The 17,906-nt window shown below is 52.3% G+C and overlaps 1 protein-coding gene across 1 annotated transcript in view; it reads right to left on the reverse strand.

Moving 5' to 3' along the window:
• ITGA9 (integrin subunit alpha 9) overlaps positions 1–17,906 on the reverse strand; it is a gene marked incomplete at its 5' end in the record, with an annotated part of 310,114 nt that overhangs the window by 104,488 nt on the left and 187,720 nt on the right. The window contains one exon of the mRNA XM_029938793.1: positions 6,014–6,164. Within this exon, the coding sequence (XP_029794653.1) occupies positions 6,014–6,164 (151 nt within the window). The remainder of the gene's footprint in view (positions 1–6,013; positions 6,165–17,906) is intronic.

The raw sequence follows: 17,906 nt of genomic DNA on the forward strand, positions 1-17,906 counted from the left end.
TGCACTATCTTAAAGCTTACGACTGTCCCTGTCCGTGTGTCCCCAGGGGGGCCATGACAGTCAGTGCCGTGAAGATGCCATCCTGAACCCCGCCTCCTCTTTGCCTCTGCATGTAGGGTCCCATGAAGATTCCTGGGTGCAGGAGCCCCAAGGACAAGCAGCGTCAGCACACGACGGCAGGCACCTGCATCCCTAAAACATCCAGCGCTAGCCCCGCCGCTAGGAATGCCGCTCGCCCTCAGACCCAAGGGCAGGCTCCTTCCACCTCACCTGGTCGCTCCCGGCCCTCATCCTCCGCCCTCCCTCCTTCACCACCCTCTGGCCCAGCCCTGCCATGGCGGCACCAGCTGGCACAGGTTCTCCGAGGCCCGCCCGCCTCCCCCAGCGCTGCTCTGGGGGCTCAGGGTCATCTCTGAACGGTGGCCGGCGCCAGGCTTCACTGACGCCGCTCGCACCCTGTCAGGCCGGAGTTCTTTGGGAGCAGGGACCAGACCTTACTCGTCTTTGAGTCCCCTAGCAGATGGCACAGTCCCTGGCACTCAGTAGGCACTTACTGCTGTCAGAACAAATGCATTCCTGTCTCATGGAGCAAGAGCCAAAGCCTGTGCCGAGTGGCATCTCGGTGGGAGATTAAAATTCAGCTTCATCTTGACCCCAGGTTACACGCTGCACAACCCCAGGCCACACACCGCATGCCGCCAGCGCACACTGCTCATGTGGTCTGTGGACTGGTGCTCTGAGGGTGCCACTCACGCAGAATTGAGCCCGGATGTGACCCTGGGGCTGCGTGCTGCAGACGTGCTCCAAAGGCACGTCTCCATCCCTCTGTACCGCTCATCCCCTCTGTGCCCCTCGCCATCCCCGTGAGGTCCCCCATGCTGCTCCTCAGCCGGCCACTGTGACCACTGTTGGCTGCCCCCCGGCCGGCCCGCACCTGCCAGCCAGCGGCCACCAGCACAGCGAGTCCCGCTTCATAGAGTCCCGCTTCAGGTTAGCCTCAGGCGAGAGAAGAGTCAGCGGATGGGTACCCAGCGCGCATCCCGCACCGTTAGCAGCACCCCTTCCTTGACCACTAGGAACCAGGTGAATCTTTGAAAGCAGGGCTGCGTTACAGAAGATGGAAGAGTCCATCTTAGGGGAGATGTTCTGTTCAGTCTCAGGAACGAACACATCACTCACGGGGTGAAGGCAGAGAAGACTGGAGACCACGAGGGGCATTGTGGCTTCGGAGGAAAGAGAGCCGCCCACTCTGGGGAGGTGTCTGGGCGGGGAGCTGAGGGCAGGGCAGCTCATGACAGAAAATGGAGGTGGAGGGATTCCAGACTAAGGGCAGCTTCAGGACTGAACTGTAGCCAGATTCAAGTGTGTGTGTGGAGCTGGGGACCACGGAGGCCGGGGAAGAGGGAGCCCGGCGGCAGTGGCTCGGAGGGGCCTCTCACCAACAGCTGAGGGGTCCGCACTCCTTCCGAAGAATGTGAACCAGGAACAGTGAGGAGATTAAGTTTCTTCTCCAATTTGTATGCTACAACTGATACCCCAGTCTTATTTCTTCAGTTAATTCTTCCAATTATGTCTTCACTGGGGCAATGATTGTTTTCACCCTTGCTTACTGTTTTCCATGCTTGCAAAACTTGTTTCTGCTTACTTCCACATTGCTTTGGCCTCAACGCTTTATCCCACGATTATATTCTGGAGTGCTTTATCTGGAAGTATCCTATTTCTCAGGAAGAGCTTCACGCTTACAGAGCTTTAACGGGCAGTGAAGCAGATGCTGCCTTCTGCACATTCCCTAGAGCCAACCAGAGGGTTGGGCACCTGAAGCCCGTGCCCTCCAGGCCAGCGGCTTCCAAGGTCTCACTGCTGGGAGTGTGCGCCCACCCAAGGGAGTGCGGCTCAGAGCCAGAGGAGGCTGAAGTGCCAAGGAGTTAATGCCCTTGCAGTGGTTTTCCGTGGATGAGTGGCATGGGTTGGTGGAGAAAATTTGGGGTGCCTGAGGGGCTCAGTCAGTTGAGCATCTGACTCTTGGTTTTGGCTCTGGTCACAATCCCAAGGTTGTGGGATCGAGCCCAATGTCGGGCTCTGCAAAGAGCATGGACCCTTAAGATTCTCTCTTTTTCTCTCCCCCTCCTTTCTCTCTCTCTCCCCCTCTGTCCCTCTCCCCTGCTTGCATGCTCTTTTTTTTTTTAAATGCTTATTTATTTTTTGAAAGACAGTTGGGGGAGAGGGAGAGAGAGAGAGAAAGCACGTGTGTGCATGAGTCAGGGAGGGGCAGAAAGAGAGGGAGACACAGAATCTGGAGCAGGTTCCAGGCTCTGAGCTGTCAGCATGGAGGTCCACGTGGGGCTTGAACTGAACTTAGGAACTGTGAGATCACGACCTGAGCCAAAGTCAGAGGTTTTTAAGGGACTCAGCCACCCAGGTGCCCCTGTACACTCTTTCTCTCTCTAAATAAAATACTTGTACCTACATCATTGTGTTAGAGTCTGCTTTGGGGGACATCCAAACTAGGAGAGTTAATAGACTTTATACATTTTCACATATTCAAGGATGGCTTCATTTTGCTTTCACGATGGAGTGCAAGTTGACTGGGTATAGAATTCTTAATTGACAAGAACTTCTGATTTTTTAAGACTGTTACAGAAGTCCATGGAACATTGGTTTCTTTGTTTTCTGTTAGGTATCAGTAGCATCTTTTACACATTTTAGAAGTTAAAAAATCTCCTGAAGCTGTGTGTCGGCACTAAAGCGTTGTCGGTATTTTTGCCTGGTATTTGCAGACCCCACTCGGGGGACTGGAGACCCTTCCGTGGTGTGTACTCAAGTCTTCATTCCAGGCGTTCTGGACCTTCTGCTCTTGGCTGACTCGCTAGTCTCCACCTTCCACATGTGTGGTTTTCACTGCATCCTGCTTCGCTGCTTCGTTTTTCTTTTCCCTCTGAATTCCCACCTCAAATAGGCCCGGCACAACGAGTCAGGTCTCCACACTGCTAGCTCTGCTCTTCCCTGATTAGCACACGTTCTCGCTCCGCCACTGATTCCGGGTTTCACTGTATGGCCTCATCCCATCCACAACCTTTACTTTCATTTGCCTCTCAGTTCATTACTTGTTCAACTCAGTTTATCCCTCTACTCACTGCTTTTTTTGCTGTGCTCATATTTTCTTGAATTTCATCAAGAACAAAAGTGGGTGCTCTGTAAAATTTACTTTTGTTTTCCATTAGTAAGCTTTCTAAAGGGTATGCTTTCCCTCTGGATCCTGAGTTACACCCTCCTCAGTTTATGTGGTAGGATCTTTCTGTAGGGCCCATGCCGGGTCTGTTTGGTCTACGCAGGGTGGGCGGGCTCTCTGGGTGCCTCTTTACCACCCATCCGGGTGCTGTGAGAATCCTGCTCTGGACTGAGTGGTGCCATTTCCATCTCCACGTGCTGCGTGGCCCCGGGAGAGGAGCTGCTGTTTCTTCACCTTCTGCTACCACACGGAGGGCCACCTTCCTGTCCTACCTGGTCCCGCCCCATGGCAGCTACGTGACGGATCTGTGCCCTGCCGCCTTCCGCACGCCAACGTGCCCACATCCGGAAGAGTCCCTGAAGCCCTGTCAACTCTGCCAAACTGAAACTAGGGCTCCCTGTGCCAAAGAGATTCAACAGAAAAGAGATAAAAGTGATAATGGCAAACCTATGGCCCTCCCAGGACACTGTCCCCGCCCCTCCTCCCGAACGCCTGGGGGCGACTCGCGCCCTCCCTGGTTGGATGACGCTCTCCTGCCACTTCGAGGAGGACGATTCTGCTGAGTGACTGATGCTCCCGGGCATTCCTCCACCTCTTTCCACCCTGTCATTCGACCGAGGCCACATTTTACAACAGCACCCCCATACTCAGCCCTCTCCCTGCCTCATCCTGCCTCCCTCACTTCTCTCCTGCAGCATTCCGCCAACATGGCAGATGCGCCCACACCCCCCACAGTAAGGAGGGAGTGGGAAATGCAGGAGAAACCCCTGGTATATAGTAGGTGGCCAATCACTGCTCTGTCCCATCCCCCAAAGAGTTACAAGACTAACGAGAAGTCATTTGTTCAGAGCAATCTCTGCGGAAGACATTTATGACAGTGTTGTTTCACAATTTTCTTTAAAAAATATGTATTTTGAGAGAGCGCGCACATGTATGCACACGAGCAGGGTTGGGGCAGAGAGAGAGAGGGAGAGAGGAGGAGAGGGAATCCCAAGCAGGCTCCATGCTCAGCACAGAGCCTGACACGGGGCTGTGAGATCATGACCTGAGCCGAAATCAAGAGCCAGATGCTTAATTGACTGAGCCTCCCCAGTGCCCCTCATCACAGTATTAAAAAGAAAAAAACGGAATGAAATATCCACATAAGAGGAATTTGAGGGTAATCCATAGAATACTTGACGACAGAACATTATGTAGTCTCCACACTAAAAGGAAACCTATGATGAAGGGAGGTAAAGTAAGATCTAGGAAGCTATATATTTATGAAATAACACTACCAAATCCTATACACTGACAGAGGGGGGCCGGCTCTCAACTTTCCAGCAGACAACAGAGAGAACTGAGCTCGGTCCCAGGGTGACCGTGTGTATAGGCAAAAATAAGCCAAAGGACTCGGGGAAAGCACAGCCATTCTTATTTCTGAGACCGGAGAGAAACCTCTCCAGTGGGTCCTAAGCAAGAGGAATCTGCAACGTGATGACCTAGTGACCAAGCACATCAACCACATCCTCTCCGTTACCAGAGCGAGGAGCTTACAGATCTGCCCTTGACGGAGCCCCGCCCCCACACCCCCTACAAGAAGCTGGCACATCACCAGGCACGGGGAATCCTGTGAAAGAGACTCTGGCAGAGCCAGAGACACACGAGAACCCTAGAGACACTTGGTTCTCTCCTGACTGGGCTTAAACCAGGACGCTCTAGGGTAAGAGGATAGATGGGACATGAGCCCTTCTCACAGTCCTTCCTGATTGCTTCTGGGACCTTCCCAACCCTGGCGCCCCTCCAGGCTGTGAGGCCGCAGAGATCTGAGATGACCTCTCGTACAGCTCCGGAGCGGCATCACTACGGATCTCTCCGCAGCCTTCAGTCGCGCCTAAGCTGGGCAAGGTTGGTGTAATCCTGTCAAAACTGGTGGGCTTGCCGGGATCTGTGTCTGAGGAGATTTCCCCGCGGCCCGAAGGTGCGCCCAGTGCTCACCTGTGGACACGGCACAACTGTTCCTCGGAAAGTGATTCTGGTTCCGTTGAGCACAGACATCAAGGTGCTGCAGGTCCGTGCTGCAAACACTTGGGAAAGCTACAGGAAGCGCCTTCAACACTGCTGTCAAGAGTCGGGGTGACCACCGGGCAGGGTGAGGCCCGCCCGAGCCCCGTCACTCCTGCTCTGTGGAGACTCGCCCTTCCGTCTCCCCATGGGGTTCGCGGAGTTGGGTTACAGGACAGGAGAGAATACCAACTCCTTTGTCCTTTCTGAGTCACTCTACTTAAACTTCAATTCATTCAGATAAATTAATTCCTGCCGAAAAATGTACTCAATTCCTGAAAGTAATTTAATTTCCTCAATTCACTCAAGTATTATCATAAATAAACATGCCAAAGCTTAGGCTGACATACGTGACCCTTTAATGGGAAACATCAAGTGCACCGGTGGTGATAACAAGCAGTGAGCCATCCTCATTTCTTATCTCGGTCCTCCCAACTACTGATACAAAACTGGAACTCTCTAGAACATGAGAGTGTTCGGACAAGCAGCCAGACATAAAGCAGCAGGGGTAGGGTTCCACAGAGAAAATGGACGGGGGACGATGTGAGACATGGATACTGCCCCAACACCCTGTAGGCATTTACAGTTTCTTCTCTGGCTGGACCCACACACCGAAGCCCAGGAGGAAAAAATTCCCTGAGTTCCAAACGATACTCCATGTAATGAAACAGGTTTTGCAGGATGAAACTCAGATAACGCACCAGACAGAGCAAAGGCTCACTTTCGGGGCGCCTTCCTTACCTTCTGCCACATGTTGATGAAGAAGAGCTCCCGGGAAACGTTGAAGGACACATTGGCGTCATAGGCGTCGTCCCCAAGGTTGGCGATGGAGATGTTTAGGGAGATATTCTTCACAGCTCCCAAAGCTAGATACGGGGTTTTCTCATCAGTGCTGCAGTGAAACACACACAGCAATGAATGCCCTGAAGCTTGCACAGTATCACATGGGGCATCAGAGGGTAGCTGAGGGTTCAGGGCGGAAACTCCCCCGGAGTCCGGACCACAAGTGCCAGGAAACTCATGGACTGGCCGTGCATCCTTGGGTAACCAGTTAACTCCCATGGGCCTCAGTTTCCTCATCTAACAGCCTAACTCACTGGGCTTTTCTGGGGCTCACATCAAACTCAGAAAATTATACACATGGAATTTGGTCATATATTCATTCAAGTACTTTTGAGCACCTACTAAATGCCAAGTACTACTACTCTCTGTACTAGAAGAAAGAACAGTGAACAGAGTTCTTGCCTTCTTGTGGCTTCAGGGAAACAGAAAACATACATGAAGCAGCAAACATACAGAGTGATAGGGATGAAAGCTGGAATTGGTTTAAGAGATGGAGAAGCAGGACGAATGAAAGCTGTGAGGGCACCCAACTACTTGGAGTTGTTGTTCTGTAACAGGGAGCAGAGATGGGGTGAGAGCTGGGGTGGGGAGTGGACTCAAGGGAATTGTTTGTTTTTTCAAGTGGAAATTATCATAGCGTATTTGCACGGTCAGGGGAAGGATGCACAATTGCTGGATGGCCCAGGTGACAAACTGGAGCCCATGGCACAGGTGCATTCGCGGACACATGGTAGAAACAGTGTGGAGGCTCCTTTGTGATTGCTTCCATTTTGCACTGCACCAGAAGTCGGGTCAAAGACGGGGAAGGAGAGGAGGGGAACGTCTGAGTGGCACAAAGGAGGGAAGTGGGAGCGCGGGCAAGGCAGGGAGTGAGCGGGCCGTCAGTGGGATGACGACACGGGGATGCAGATGCGCCCGAGGTGGGTGACTGTTAGGGGACGCGCGCTGCGGACAACGTAAACTCACTCCAGTTGCCCTCGTCCCTGGCCAACCAGTTAAGGGACAACGTGATTAAGCTTGTGTGGGTTTGTGTAATGGACAGTTGGTACATTTGGCTGCTCAGCAGCCACCCCCCTTCTTGATCGCTGAAGTGTGGGCGTCTGACCACGCGCGGCCATGCGGCCTCGGGATGCGCAGATGCTCCCCGCCGGGGCCGTGGCTGTTGAGGGGTTCTCAGACACCAGGCCCTCAGAGATCGTCTGAGGTGGTGTCTGAGGGGCTGAGAGCGCGGGGGGGCCTCCTGGGCTAAGACTTATCGCCCCTGTTTCCGTCCACAGTGGTTCCGCAGGCTTCCTGCCCCTGCTCTGAACTGGCCCTTATCCTTCCAATAAATCCCGTTCCTGCGTAGCCAGCACATGTTTACTGCTATCTGTAACCATTAATACAGTGAACATAGCATGAAAGAGGAGAGAAACATCCAGAATCTCAGGGGGCTGTAATGTGGGGAGCAATCCTCATTACCCGTCCGTGAAGGCAAGGCCTCCCTTGCCCGCAGGCCTGGCGCGTCAGCAAGAATCACATTTGCACCAAGAGATCGGATGGGCCTTGCTTCTGGAAGCAAGAGCTCTAAGGATGCAAACAAGATGTGAAAAATTAACTTAGAAAAAAAGCTTCAAATTCTTGAATGGCCTCCAATACATGAAGACCCTGACCTGAAGCTATTGTGGCAAGGATTTATTATTGTTGGCCACTTTCATTTTTAAAAATGGATGGGTTATTTCTGGCCTCCTGTTTGCTTTTGTGAGATTACAGAAGTACTCCTCAGGTCTTGAGGAGTCCTGAGGGGGCCGTGAGCTTGCGTTCTCTCGAGAAGGAAGTGCCTGCCCGCTCACGGGCAGCCCACCTCAGAAAGTATCCGGAGTTTCCACACGGAACAGAGAGAGACAACACAGAAAAGCACAGAACCGTGGGCGCAGGGCGCTGCCTCCTCGTTCTGGTTTTGTTGTTTGTGATCAGCCTGCTTTCCTCACGTGCAAATGGCAAGAGACCAGGCCCGGGAGGCCTCACCGACTCCAGCCCCCAGAGCCGGGGCCTCTGTCACTTAATCAGACCAGTGAGGTTGTTCCCGGGCCTCCAAAGTCAAGCGCTGCTAACATGGCTCCATGATGAAGGGAAGCCAGGCGCCGTCCGGGGTGGAATGTGAACTCAGACTTCTGTAAAAAGGGGCGCCTGAAAGCTGGTTTTGCTCTCTCTCCACAGCTGAAAACCCGTGTATAAAACAGCCGGCTCTGCTTCCAAAGCTATTCTTAGAAGTGGAATGAAATGTCACCCGCCTGGGGCCGGGTGCTTTGAAACGGGCCATCTTTCTGAACGCTCGCAGCCCCGCCAGCGGTTCCTGACGTGAGTCCTGTTTTTAGAAGCGAGGAAATCGAAAAGCAGAGATAAGGGGGCTGGCCGAGGAGCTGGGCTGGGCTTTGAACACAGCACCTGGGCCTTCAAGGCCCCCCTCCATTGTAAGCCCCTTCCGATCTCCCTCCTGGGGGGAAATAAAAGTCCCTGTGATAAACCCCTCCGGCCCCGCGTGCGCCGCCAACCCTTCCCAGCGCTTACCAAGGTGGGATGACACCTTTATTTGGGTGGCTGTTTGATTAACAAACATGTCTTCCCTATTAAAATCTAAGCCCCCTCTGGGTCTGGTTTTGGGCATCAGTGAACCCCTAGTGACAGACTGGTGCCTGGCACACAGCAGCCGTCCAGTGAGCCCTCACGGAGTGGATGAATGAGTGAACGTGCCCCCGATCCCCACAACCGCTCACCAGCTCAGTCTCTGTATTTCACAGTTGACGATGAGCCCCCTCTACCCCGGAGGGGACCCACTTTGGTCACGGGCACAGCATCAGGGAGGGGCTGGGCTGGCACTAGTGCCCAGCCTCCTTCGATGTGAAGGTCGTCCGAGTCACAGCTCTCACAGGAACTCCATCTCAGCTGGAAGGGCTTTGGCAAGAAATGTCTTGTAAGGACGTCTAACAAGAGCGGAACCCCACGAAGGCCAAGCTCGCTGCCAGGACCGAAGGAGGGAGGCGGGCCGGCACAAGGGTTTCGCCAAACACCCCGTGGGTGCTTAGTCACTAAAGAACCACCTTTCTTACTGTCAGGAAATGTTATTCCCTGAGAAATTTTCCCATTAGTTCTAATTTGTTCGTACAGTCTTTTAAATGAGTCCTGTTACTCTGTGCACCAAGCACTGGTGTGTTCTTACACGGAATGCATTACTGAGAGTCAACATACGCTACAAACCGCACGGCTCCCATACAGCCTGTCTTACAGCACATATGCAGCCCAGTGGAGATACACCGCTCATCCGTCACGGAAAATGCCAAGTGTGACGTCTCTAATGCATCGTACAGCACCTGCTGGGCTTATGTTTAGGTTTAGCGTGGGTGTGCTGTCACCGCGGCCATCTCGGCAGCTGGGCGGCGCCCAAGGGCCACTGAGGAGCCTGTTCTCTGACCTCACTCATCACCGTACGTTAAGAGTGAGTGCCACGTGACACTTAATCTCAGGGTCTTGAGTTGGAACCCCGTGTTGGGCATGGAGCCTACTTAAAAAAAAAAAAGTGCATACCATTCCAAATTCCCTTTCGTGTAAATGCAACACATTTCCACATCAGTCATCCTATACTGAATGACTAAGGCCACTGAGGTCAGTTCTTTCCCCTCTACCATCACACAATTTTATACAGGTAGTTTTAAAGGAAGAAGCCAAAGCAGCTTAAGGGTGTTTAATAAGTAATTATCCACTGGATCATTTTAGACTTCCCTTAAGTCTTCAAGATCAAAGCTGAGACCTTATTTACATACTTGTGGTTATAATCTACCCTCCATCAAATGTAACACTTTCGTTTTCTTTTGCTGCTAGCGTCAATGTAGCCTGAGTGAAGGATGCTAATGCAGGAGCTAGTCCAGTGCATTCTAGTCAACTGCATTTGAGGCTTACAAACTTGTACTCGCCACCCACAACTCTACTTGAGGATAATGACAGCTAGGATGACAGGAGAGGACAGCCCAGGCCAGCCACTTCTTCCTCCTGCCTTCACTCTTCCCTCCCGTCCTCCTAGTCATCTGTCCACGCATCCGTTCTCTTTCTTAGGCCGTCTCCTCCACTCAGGCACCAGGCACGGGTCCCAGACCCCAAGGACTTCTCAGTCAAATGGAGGAGGCAAACACGTACGACGTAAGTTGACATCAACCTGTGTGAAGCGCTGACCCAGAACATTCCTAGGAGGTCCCCGATGCTGTGAGAGTACGAGGGATTCTTCAAGGGCAGTGAGGGGAGGGGAGAGTGTGGGGTATTTGGCGAGGTATTACTGAGGAGGCAAACCAGCAATGGCTTGATGGCTCTGCCAGCAAAACTGGTGCTAAGCTTGGTTACACAGACAGACGGACAGACACAAACACACACACACACACACGGAATGCTTAGTTTCTCCTCTCACGGAAATCCCATTAAGAAGGACTCTGGGAAGCAGATCATAATATCCCATAGGAGAAATGTCCAACTTGGGGGCAGCATTCCTACAAATCACAGATACGCTCAACAATGTGCCGTAAAAGCATGGATATAAATCACAGCCACTGAAATTTACAATCACAGACGAGGCTTCCTACTCTCACAAAGGGGCAGACATCGTAAAGTCAGAAATGGAATTTGACAGCAGGATGGGGTCATCATTTTGCAGACAGAGGCCAGAGCGTGAACCGCGTCCCGGTGGCCGCTCGGCAGACAGTGGCGAAGCCAGGCAGCCCTCCCAACTCCCACGGGAGGGCTGGTGTTCCTCCCTCTGCTCCCAGTGCTTCTAAAGCACAGAAAAGTGCAAGTAAGCAGACTAAAATGCACATGAAGCTTATTTGGCTACAATAAGACGAGAAATGAAATCGTGCATGCCTTGTTAGCATTTAGAATATTAGAATACTGGGAAGTGCCATGTCTTCACAGAGCTAGCTGGCGTGCTTACTTTCCTCCTGACAGTCTCCTTGGAATTGGAAATGATCCTCAATGCCCTCACCACCTCTGTGGGCAACCTCCTTCTTGGCACTTTGTTGACAACGATCAAGATGTTTTTCATCTATAAGTGCTTAAAATCACAAACATGAAAAAAAACCATCAAAGCACTGATGTGTTTATGTTTGCTCATCTGAAGTCTTCCTAGAAGGGATATGTGCAAAGGTACCCAACAAACTGATTGCAACATGACGGACATAGACCTCAACGCTGAGAAGAGGCGTCACGCCAAAAATCAGGGGCAGAAGAAGGTGCAAAAAGAATTCTCACTGCATGACTGAAGTCATCGTAAGAAGTTCCTGAGAGAGGCAGGAACTGAGCCAGGTCTTAAAGAATGAGGAGCACATGGGTGGAAACAGGAAGTCGTTTTCAGACATGGAGGGAAATAAACAACAGATAAAAGGATGGACGTGACTCCAGAAATAACACGGAAAGGAGCAAGACAAGGACACCCTGGACAGGAAGGTAAGTGAGAGGCACGGAGAACAAGGACGAGGCACCCAGAGGCCCCTCGACTGTCACTGTTTGGGGTTGATCCGCTGGACCACTTAACCTAATCACGTGATCTTGCGTCGGCAGAGGCAGACAGTGTGGCAAGTACTTAGTTAATGAATCAAAAGGCACCAAGGTGAAAGTGCTCTAGTCTATTGGCCGTAGGCGGCCCTCCCCGGTCCCCTGGGGTCCTCCCACGCAGCCCTGGCACACTGCGGTGCCCTCTGCCAGCACCGCCATCTTTAGCTGTGGGCCAGCAGAGTGCCAAAGACTAAGTCCCTGACGGCCCTGTAGCAGCTCTCGGCCAGTGACTGATGGCGGCTGGTGTAGGATGACCTGAGTCCCCGTGCGTACTGGGTGCGGCCACTCTGGAGTAGGTGTTCTGAGCCTGTGCTGTCCCACACCGGAGCCACTGGTCACGTGTGGCTTCTGAGCACTTGAAATGCGGCAGCTGTGAACTAGGTATAAAACTCACATCAAATTTCTAAGACAGTACAATACAATAAAAAAGGATGTAAGCACCTCAACCGTCAGTTTCATATTAATTACATGCTTAAATGATTTTTTAAATATGTTAACACCTTTATCCCATCCATTTGTTTCACTTGAATTCTTCAGTGTGGCTCTCAGAAAATTTTAAATAGCATACGTGGCCTCCCATGATGTCTACTGGTCAGGACTATCCTAGACTTTCAGTACATTCTATGTATTTTACTTAAAAGAATTTTTTTAATGTTTATTTGTTGTTGCGAGAGACAGAACACAAGCAGAGGAAGGGCAGTGAGAGAGGGAGACACAGAATCCGAAGCAGGCTCCAGGCTCTGAGCTGTCAGCACAGAGCCCAACGGGGGATTGAAGCCACGAACTGTGAGATCATGACCTGAGCCGAAGTCGGACGCTCAGCCGACTGAGCCCCCAGGTGCCCCTGTGTATTTTACTTTTAACAATATGGTTGATTTATGATTTATCTTCAGTGGTACCTATTTGTTCGTGTTACCTATGAAGTAGAGTTTTGGGAAAAGAAAGTACACCTGGGTAAAAATAAAATGATTTAAAAAATAAAACTGATAATATTTAGCTCCTGCAAGTCACTTGTTTATAAAATGCTGTAATAAATATGACGAAGTGCCAAAAAAGAAAGAGCGTCCCACATGCTTCCCCCCCCCCCCCCAGAGCAGTTCTGAGTTTCTCCCAGGTGGGGACAACTGCCCCCCATTGTCCACGGCGTGGGCGGGCCTCCCTGGTCATGCGGGCCGGGGTGGGCGCCAAGGAGGCCGGCACGTGGCCCTGGCATCGGGAGCGGCGTGGCCCAGCTCGGTCAGAAGCAGACCCTGAGCAAAAGTCACATATACCTGAGGTGGTCCCAGGAAACAGCAGTGGGGACAAGACGGAGGGAGATGCGGAGGGGCAGACCACCCAGAATGGATGTGACATCAAGTCTGCCGCCTCCGTGGGCACCGCAGCTTCGCCTTGCTGGGGTTTCTGGGGCTTACAGAATGTGCACCCCCGCAGGTCCCAACTGTGAGGGGAGGGAGGTGTTCACACGTGAGCCCGGTCAGCCCTGCGGTTGGGAGAGCCCGTGTCCGGGCGCCTCCAGTGCACCTGCTGGGCAGCGCGGCCAACACGCGGCAGGGCGGTCCCGCGGGGCCTGCTGTGGGGTCCTGACTGGCGAGCGAGGCCTGTGGCTGGCAGATCAGCTCAGTCAGTCCTCTCACTCCTGACCGTCTGGAAGGACACAAGGCCTGGAGAAAGCCCACCCCTCCCCCGAGAATACCCTGCTCACCTCCCTTCTTGAGCAACTGTTACAAGGACCCACCTCAGGTGCCGCGGCCTCCGCTGGGCTCCAGCCCTCTGGGGCCTGCCCAGTGGGCACGGGTGAGCACGGGTCACAGCAGGGGCGCCGCACTGGTCCCCCGGCAACTGGTCTGGAGGGTAAATAGCTGATTCTCTAAACGTTAACTCTTTGGAACACTGCTCTGCCCTGAAGCAGTGCACATTAAAGTAGGACACACGACACCGTCCTTGCTAAATCTGAGGGGTGTGATTCCTGAGCTACCCTGGTGCCATCCACTCTGGAGAGAATGGCCAGCCACCCATCCGATGAGGTCTAGGTGACAGCAGACATACACTTCCGAGCCCGTCCCTGCAGGGCTGCTTCCCAGCCTGGGGGGCCGGACGCTGACACGTCCAAGGCCAGCACTGTTCACATCATGTTGCCCGGGACTGTCACTGCGGTGCTGGCGTCCCAGCCTCTGTTCAGCCGCAGGGGCCGAGGCCTTGTACAGTCAAGGCCGCGGCTACTCCTGAGGGGTGCTCCAAAGCCCGCTGAGTTCGCGAACACCAGCGGTGGCGCGCACAGAGCAAGAGCGGAGGCCTCTCCCCAGGGACACCGGCAGCTCCTCTACATAGAAATTCGTGACCCAGACCCAACAGCATTCGCGAAGCCCCAACATTTCTGCGTCTCCAAAGAAGAAAGGGGCCAAGTCCAGCCTTTCCGGGTAAGGTTCCAGGACAAATACCCTCACCAAATTCTGCATGTAAGCACTGGGTTTTCAGGCTCCGGACCCTCCCTCGGCTTGCAGTGGCTGGAGAAGCTGCCCTTCCCCAGGCGGGCGTGCTCACGTGACCAAACTCTGGCTAAGGAAACCCGGAAGGATAGCAATGAACTACAAAGGAGTCAATCTTCATGGAATGTTCCAGTATCAGCTCTGAACTTCCTTCCTCCAGGGATGGGAAATCCTTTTGTCTTGCTGGCCTCCTAGAGTTAGTGACTGCCTATTCCTTTGTTTTCCTGTAGACCTCATTGATAAGGTATTTAGGATCCAAATACCAATTTTCACTGCTATAAAACATCGCCAAAGTTTCCTGATTTATAAGGCTGTAGCTGTTAAGGCAAATATTCAGGAGGCAGATCTGGGGCCAGATTGGAAGAGCACCAAAAAAAAAAAAAAAGCTTCTTGTTTGGGTAAAATTATTTTTTTGCAAAAAACAAACCAAAAAAAGGCACCAAGAACTATCCAAAGAGTATATGTGTCAAAAAGGTGCAATTCCAAATATATTTACTAAATCAAATCTTATCTTGCTTTACATTTTAATATAATCTAGAGCGCTAGGAGTTGTGACTTCTGCCGGATTCTTAGTGTCATCCTGCGCTCACCCCAGAGCTGGCCCCGCAGAGACCGAGGCAGCGCCCTGCGGAGACAGCCTCAGACCTGAACCAGTCCCTCAGCGGCGTGCTCAAGGTCCGTTCCCTTCACAGCCTACCACACATTTTGCTTTAAAACTAGGCGCCACCTCTGGCCGCAAATGGCCGCTCAGGTGCCTGTGGACCTCCCCAGCCCCCCGCGCAGCCTCTCCTCCAGCTGTCCTGCCTCTGGCCCCCCGGGACACACACCAGAGACTTCTGCTCACCCCTGGCGGAGGTGCTCACGTGGCCGGTCCCAGACCCCGAGCAGGATCTGTCTGGACGAGTCTGCTTTCATACACACTTAAAAAAAATCCACACGGCAACTGTCTACCTCAATTTCTTCTTTTGTTTTAAATCCATAACCTCAAGTAGCTTTAACAGCCATACGGTTTATACTCGCAAATGCTGCCTCCACAGAAACGCCGCCCTTAAACAGAGCGCACTGGATGGCTGGATGTAGGTTTTAAACGTCTCCAAAAGTGGGTTATCACGCCATACAGTTTGAGACGTGCTTCACATCTCACCAGGCCTTATAAACCCCTTCTAATCATGCAAAACAGATCCATATGGCTATTAACTCCAGGGAGAGAGCATGAGGCACCTGGAAGGCACGGCAATTAGAGTTCACAAAGGGTCACCAAAATGATTCCCGGGACTGAGTTTCTGGTTTGAAATCCACTTATACGAAGCCAGAAATCCCTCTATCTCCCTTAGATGTACCCACCTGGGCCAGCTTTGTGCTCATAAAGTGAGAGAAAAGCATTTACCAAGGTGCCGTGAGCCAAAACAGCAGTTTCCCTAGCAGCATTCAGATAATGAACATAAATGTGCGGTCTTCAAGAAAACAAGCACGCCTATATCCTCGCTGACTTTGCGAGCATCAATCTGGCCCCAGATCTGGCTCATTTAACAACTCACGTAGGGGCAGAATCAGTGTCCGCCTCAATGGTCATTCTTGGCCAACAAGGCAAACACAGCAGCCAGAGGGCCGCCCTCCCCCTGCCCCATCTGTTTAGCTGGGAAAGAACCGCTGGTTCTCAGCTAACAGAGGAATTCAAATCCTCATCAGCCTTTACTTCAGAAGTTTCTGGAATCACTAAATCTTAGGACATCTGGAACAAATCAGGTCCACTCACTGCAACAACTGGATTACAGACAAAGGATATGGGGGGGGGGAGGGCACGGAGGAATTCCCCATATCTGCAGGCGGCTCAGCGGTCTGACGTCATGAGCCAGGACGCGGGCAGCGATGCGGGGCTTGGCCCCTCCACACGCATAAGCTGCTCTCCAGCCGGGCCACCACACACGCAAGATGGAAGAAACTAACCGTATTTCACAGAGGCTCGCAGGCCGGACCACTCACGAGAGCCCAGTCAGCAGGGCCACTGTGGTCCTTCGACAAGTCAGGCGGTCGTGGAGGTAATTTTTCCTTGCTTCGAGCTCAAGAAGCAAACGGGAGACATAAATGGTCACAGACAATAAAACGTGTTAAAATTACAAGCCTCCTGGGATTCGGAACCACTTTTGCTGGGAGGTGAGCAGCCCCGGGAACAAGGAGAGGACGGCTCTGCCCACCTGGTCCTCTGGATCTCCCCGAGGGCCGGCACAGGGACACACAGCCGACCCGGCACGCCCACCACCGCGGACGTGGCCATCTGCCCACGGCCAGCTGCCTCATTCACCCCGAGCTCAGTTTCCCCGCTCTGGGCCCGAAGCCCTCATCTCCAGGGCTCATCAAAGCTCTGACGGGAAGTTACCTGTGTCTTTCATAAACTAGGAACAAGGAGCCCTTCTTTATCACCAGTACATGACAAACCCTGGCAGCCAGAGACTCGGGGAAACGCTTTCTCCAGTGGCTTCCAAGTTTGGTCCTACATTACAAAAAAGAGAGCCAGAACGTGACAAGAGCTTTATGATGAAGTCCCAGTTGTGGGAATTACAATAAAGATCGTCTCTCTACTCCAGTGAGCAAAGCAAAAAATACGTGTCTTCTACAACCAGGAGAAACTTCTGGAGAGGGGTTTTAATGGCACCAGAGACTCTCGGTGGTCTACTGAACAGTGCCCTTCTCACAACGATGTTTTCAAACGCATAAAGTGAAAAGTCAGATGACCGAGATACCAATCCTACAAAAATATCATGATAATTATATTTTAAAATGTGTGGTTGAGTAACGTGTGTTCTTTCTTTTATAACGTTAAGTCATGAGATCAGGCGGTGGGTCCAGTAACCACCAGCCCCTTGCGAAGTAGGGATGGGGGCAAACGATGCTTTGAAAGATCTGCAACATTGTCACTTGATGGGAAAACAGTCACGGGTCCTGCTCATATTCCTCTGCTTTGTGGTCTGTGTTCATAATCGAATGAAGCACTACATTTCAGCTGGGAGCTAGTGAAAATACAGACTTGTTTTCCTCTCCAAGTTCACAAGCCCCACGGACCCGACGCACGGATCACTAAGGGATGTGGACCCAGGCTGGAGCCCCCTGGCCTGAGCGCCGGTAGGTCAGGGGGCGGGGCTGCTTGATGATGGGAAGGAGAGGCCACAGCCGGGGAGCAGTTCTGAAGGATGCACAATACGGTACTGCAGCTGCTGTGAATTTCCTTCACCTCGATCCCACTGCCCCTGGACGGACGCTGGGCCCGGGAGGCTGGCCAGGGAGGTCATTGTGAGAGGGAATCTCCTTCTTGGCTTAGAAGGTTAAAGTGTTCGTGTTCTTCCTCGGGGCCAGGGGAGGCACAAAGGGAAACATTTATTAAAATTGTCTTTCAGTTTTTTTCTTGAAGAAACACAACTGTAGCCAGAAGCAATGGCATTCAACCTCTTGTTCAAATTTCACTATCACAGCACGCGTTCTGACAGAGGAATCCGGGGGAAGGCTGATTCACTCCACCTGAAGGTTGTGTGAACACTCACGTGTGGAGGACGCTAACTGCCTTCAGTTCCCACCACTCAGGACTTTCTGCAGGGAACGCCTCTCTCACAGGGGTGCCCCTCTCCTGTTCTCCCTTATGTCTGCATAGTCCTCCTTTATTTAAAATTATTTTTTAATGTTTACTTATTTTTGAGAGAGAGACAGAGCGCCAGTGGGTGGGAGGGGAGAGAGAGAGA

The sequence above is a fragment of the Suricata suricatta genome, chromosome 5 (assembly GCF_006229205.1).
Source record: "Suricata suricatta isolate VVHF042 chromosome 5, meerkat_22Aug2017_6uvM2_HiC, whole genome shotgun sequence".
Classification (NCBI taxonomy): Eukaryota; Metazoa; Chordata; class Mammalia; order Carnivora; family Herpestidae; genus Suricata; species Suricata suricatta.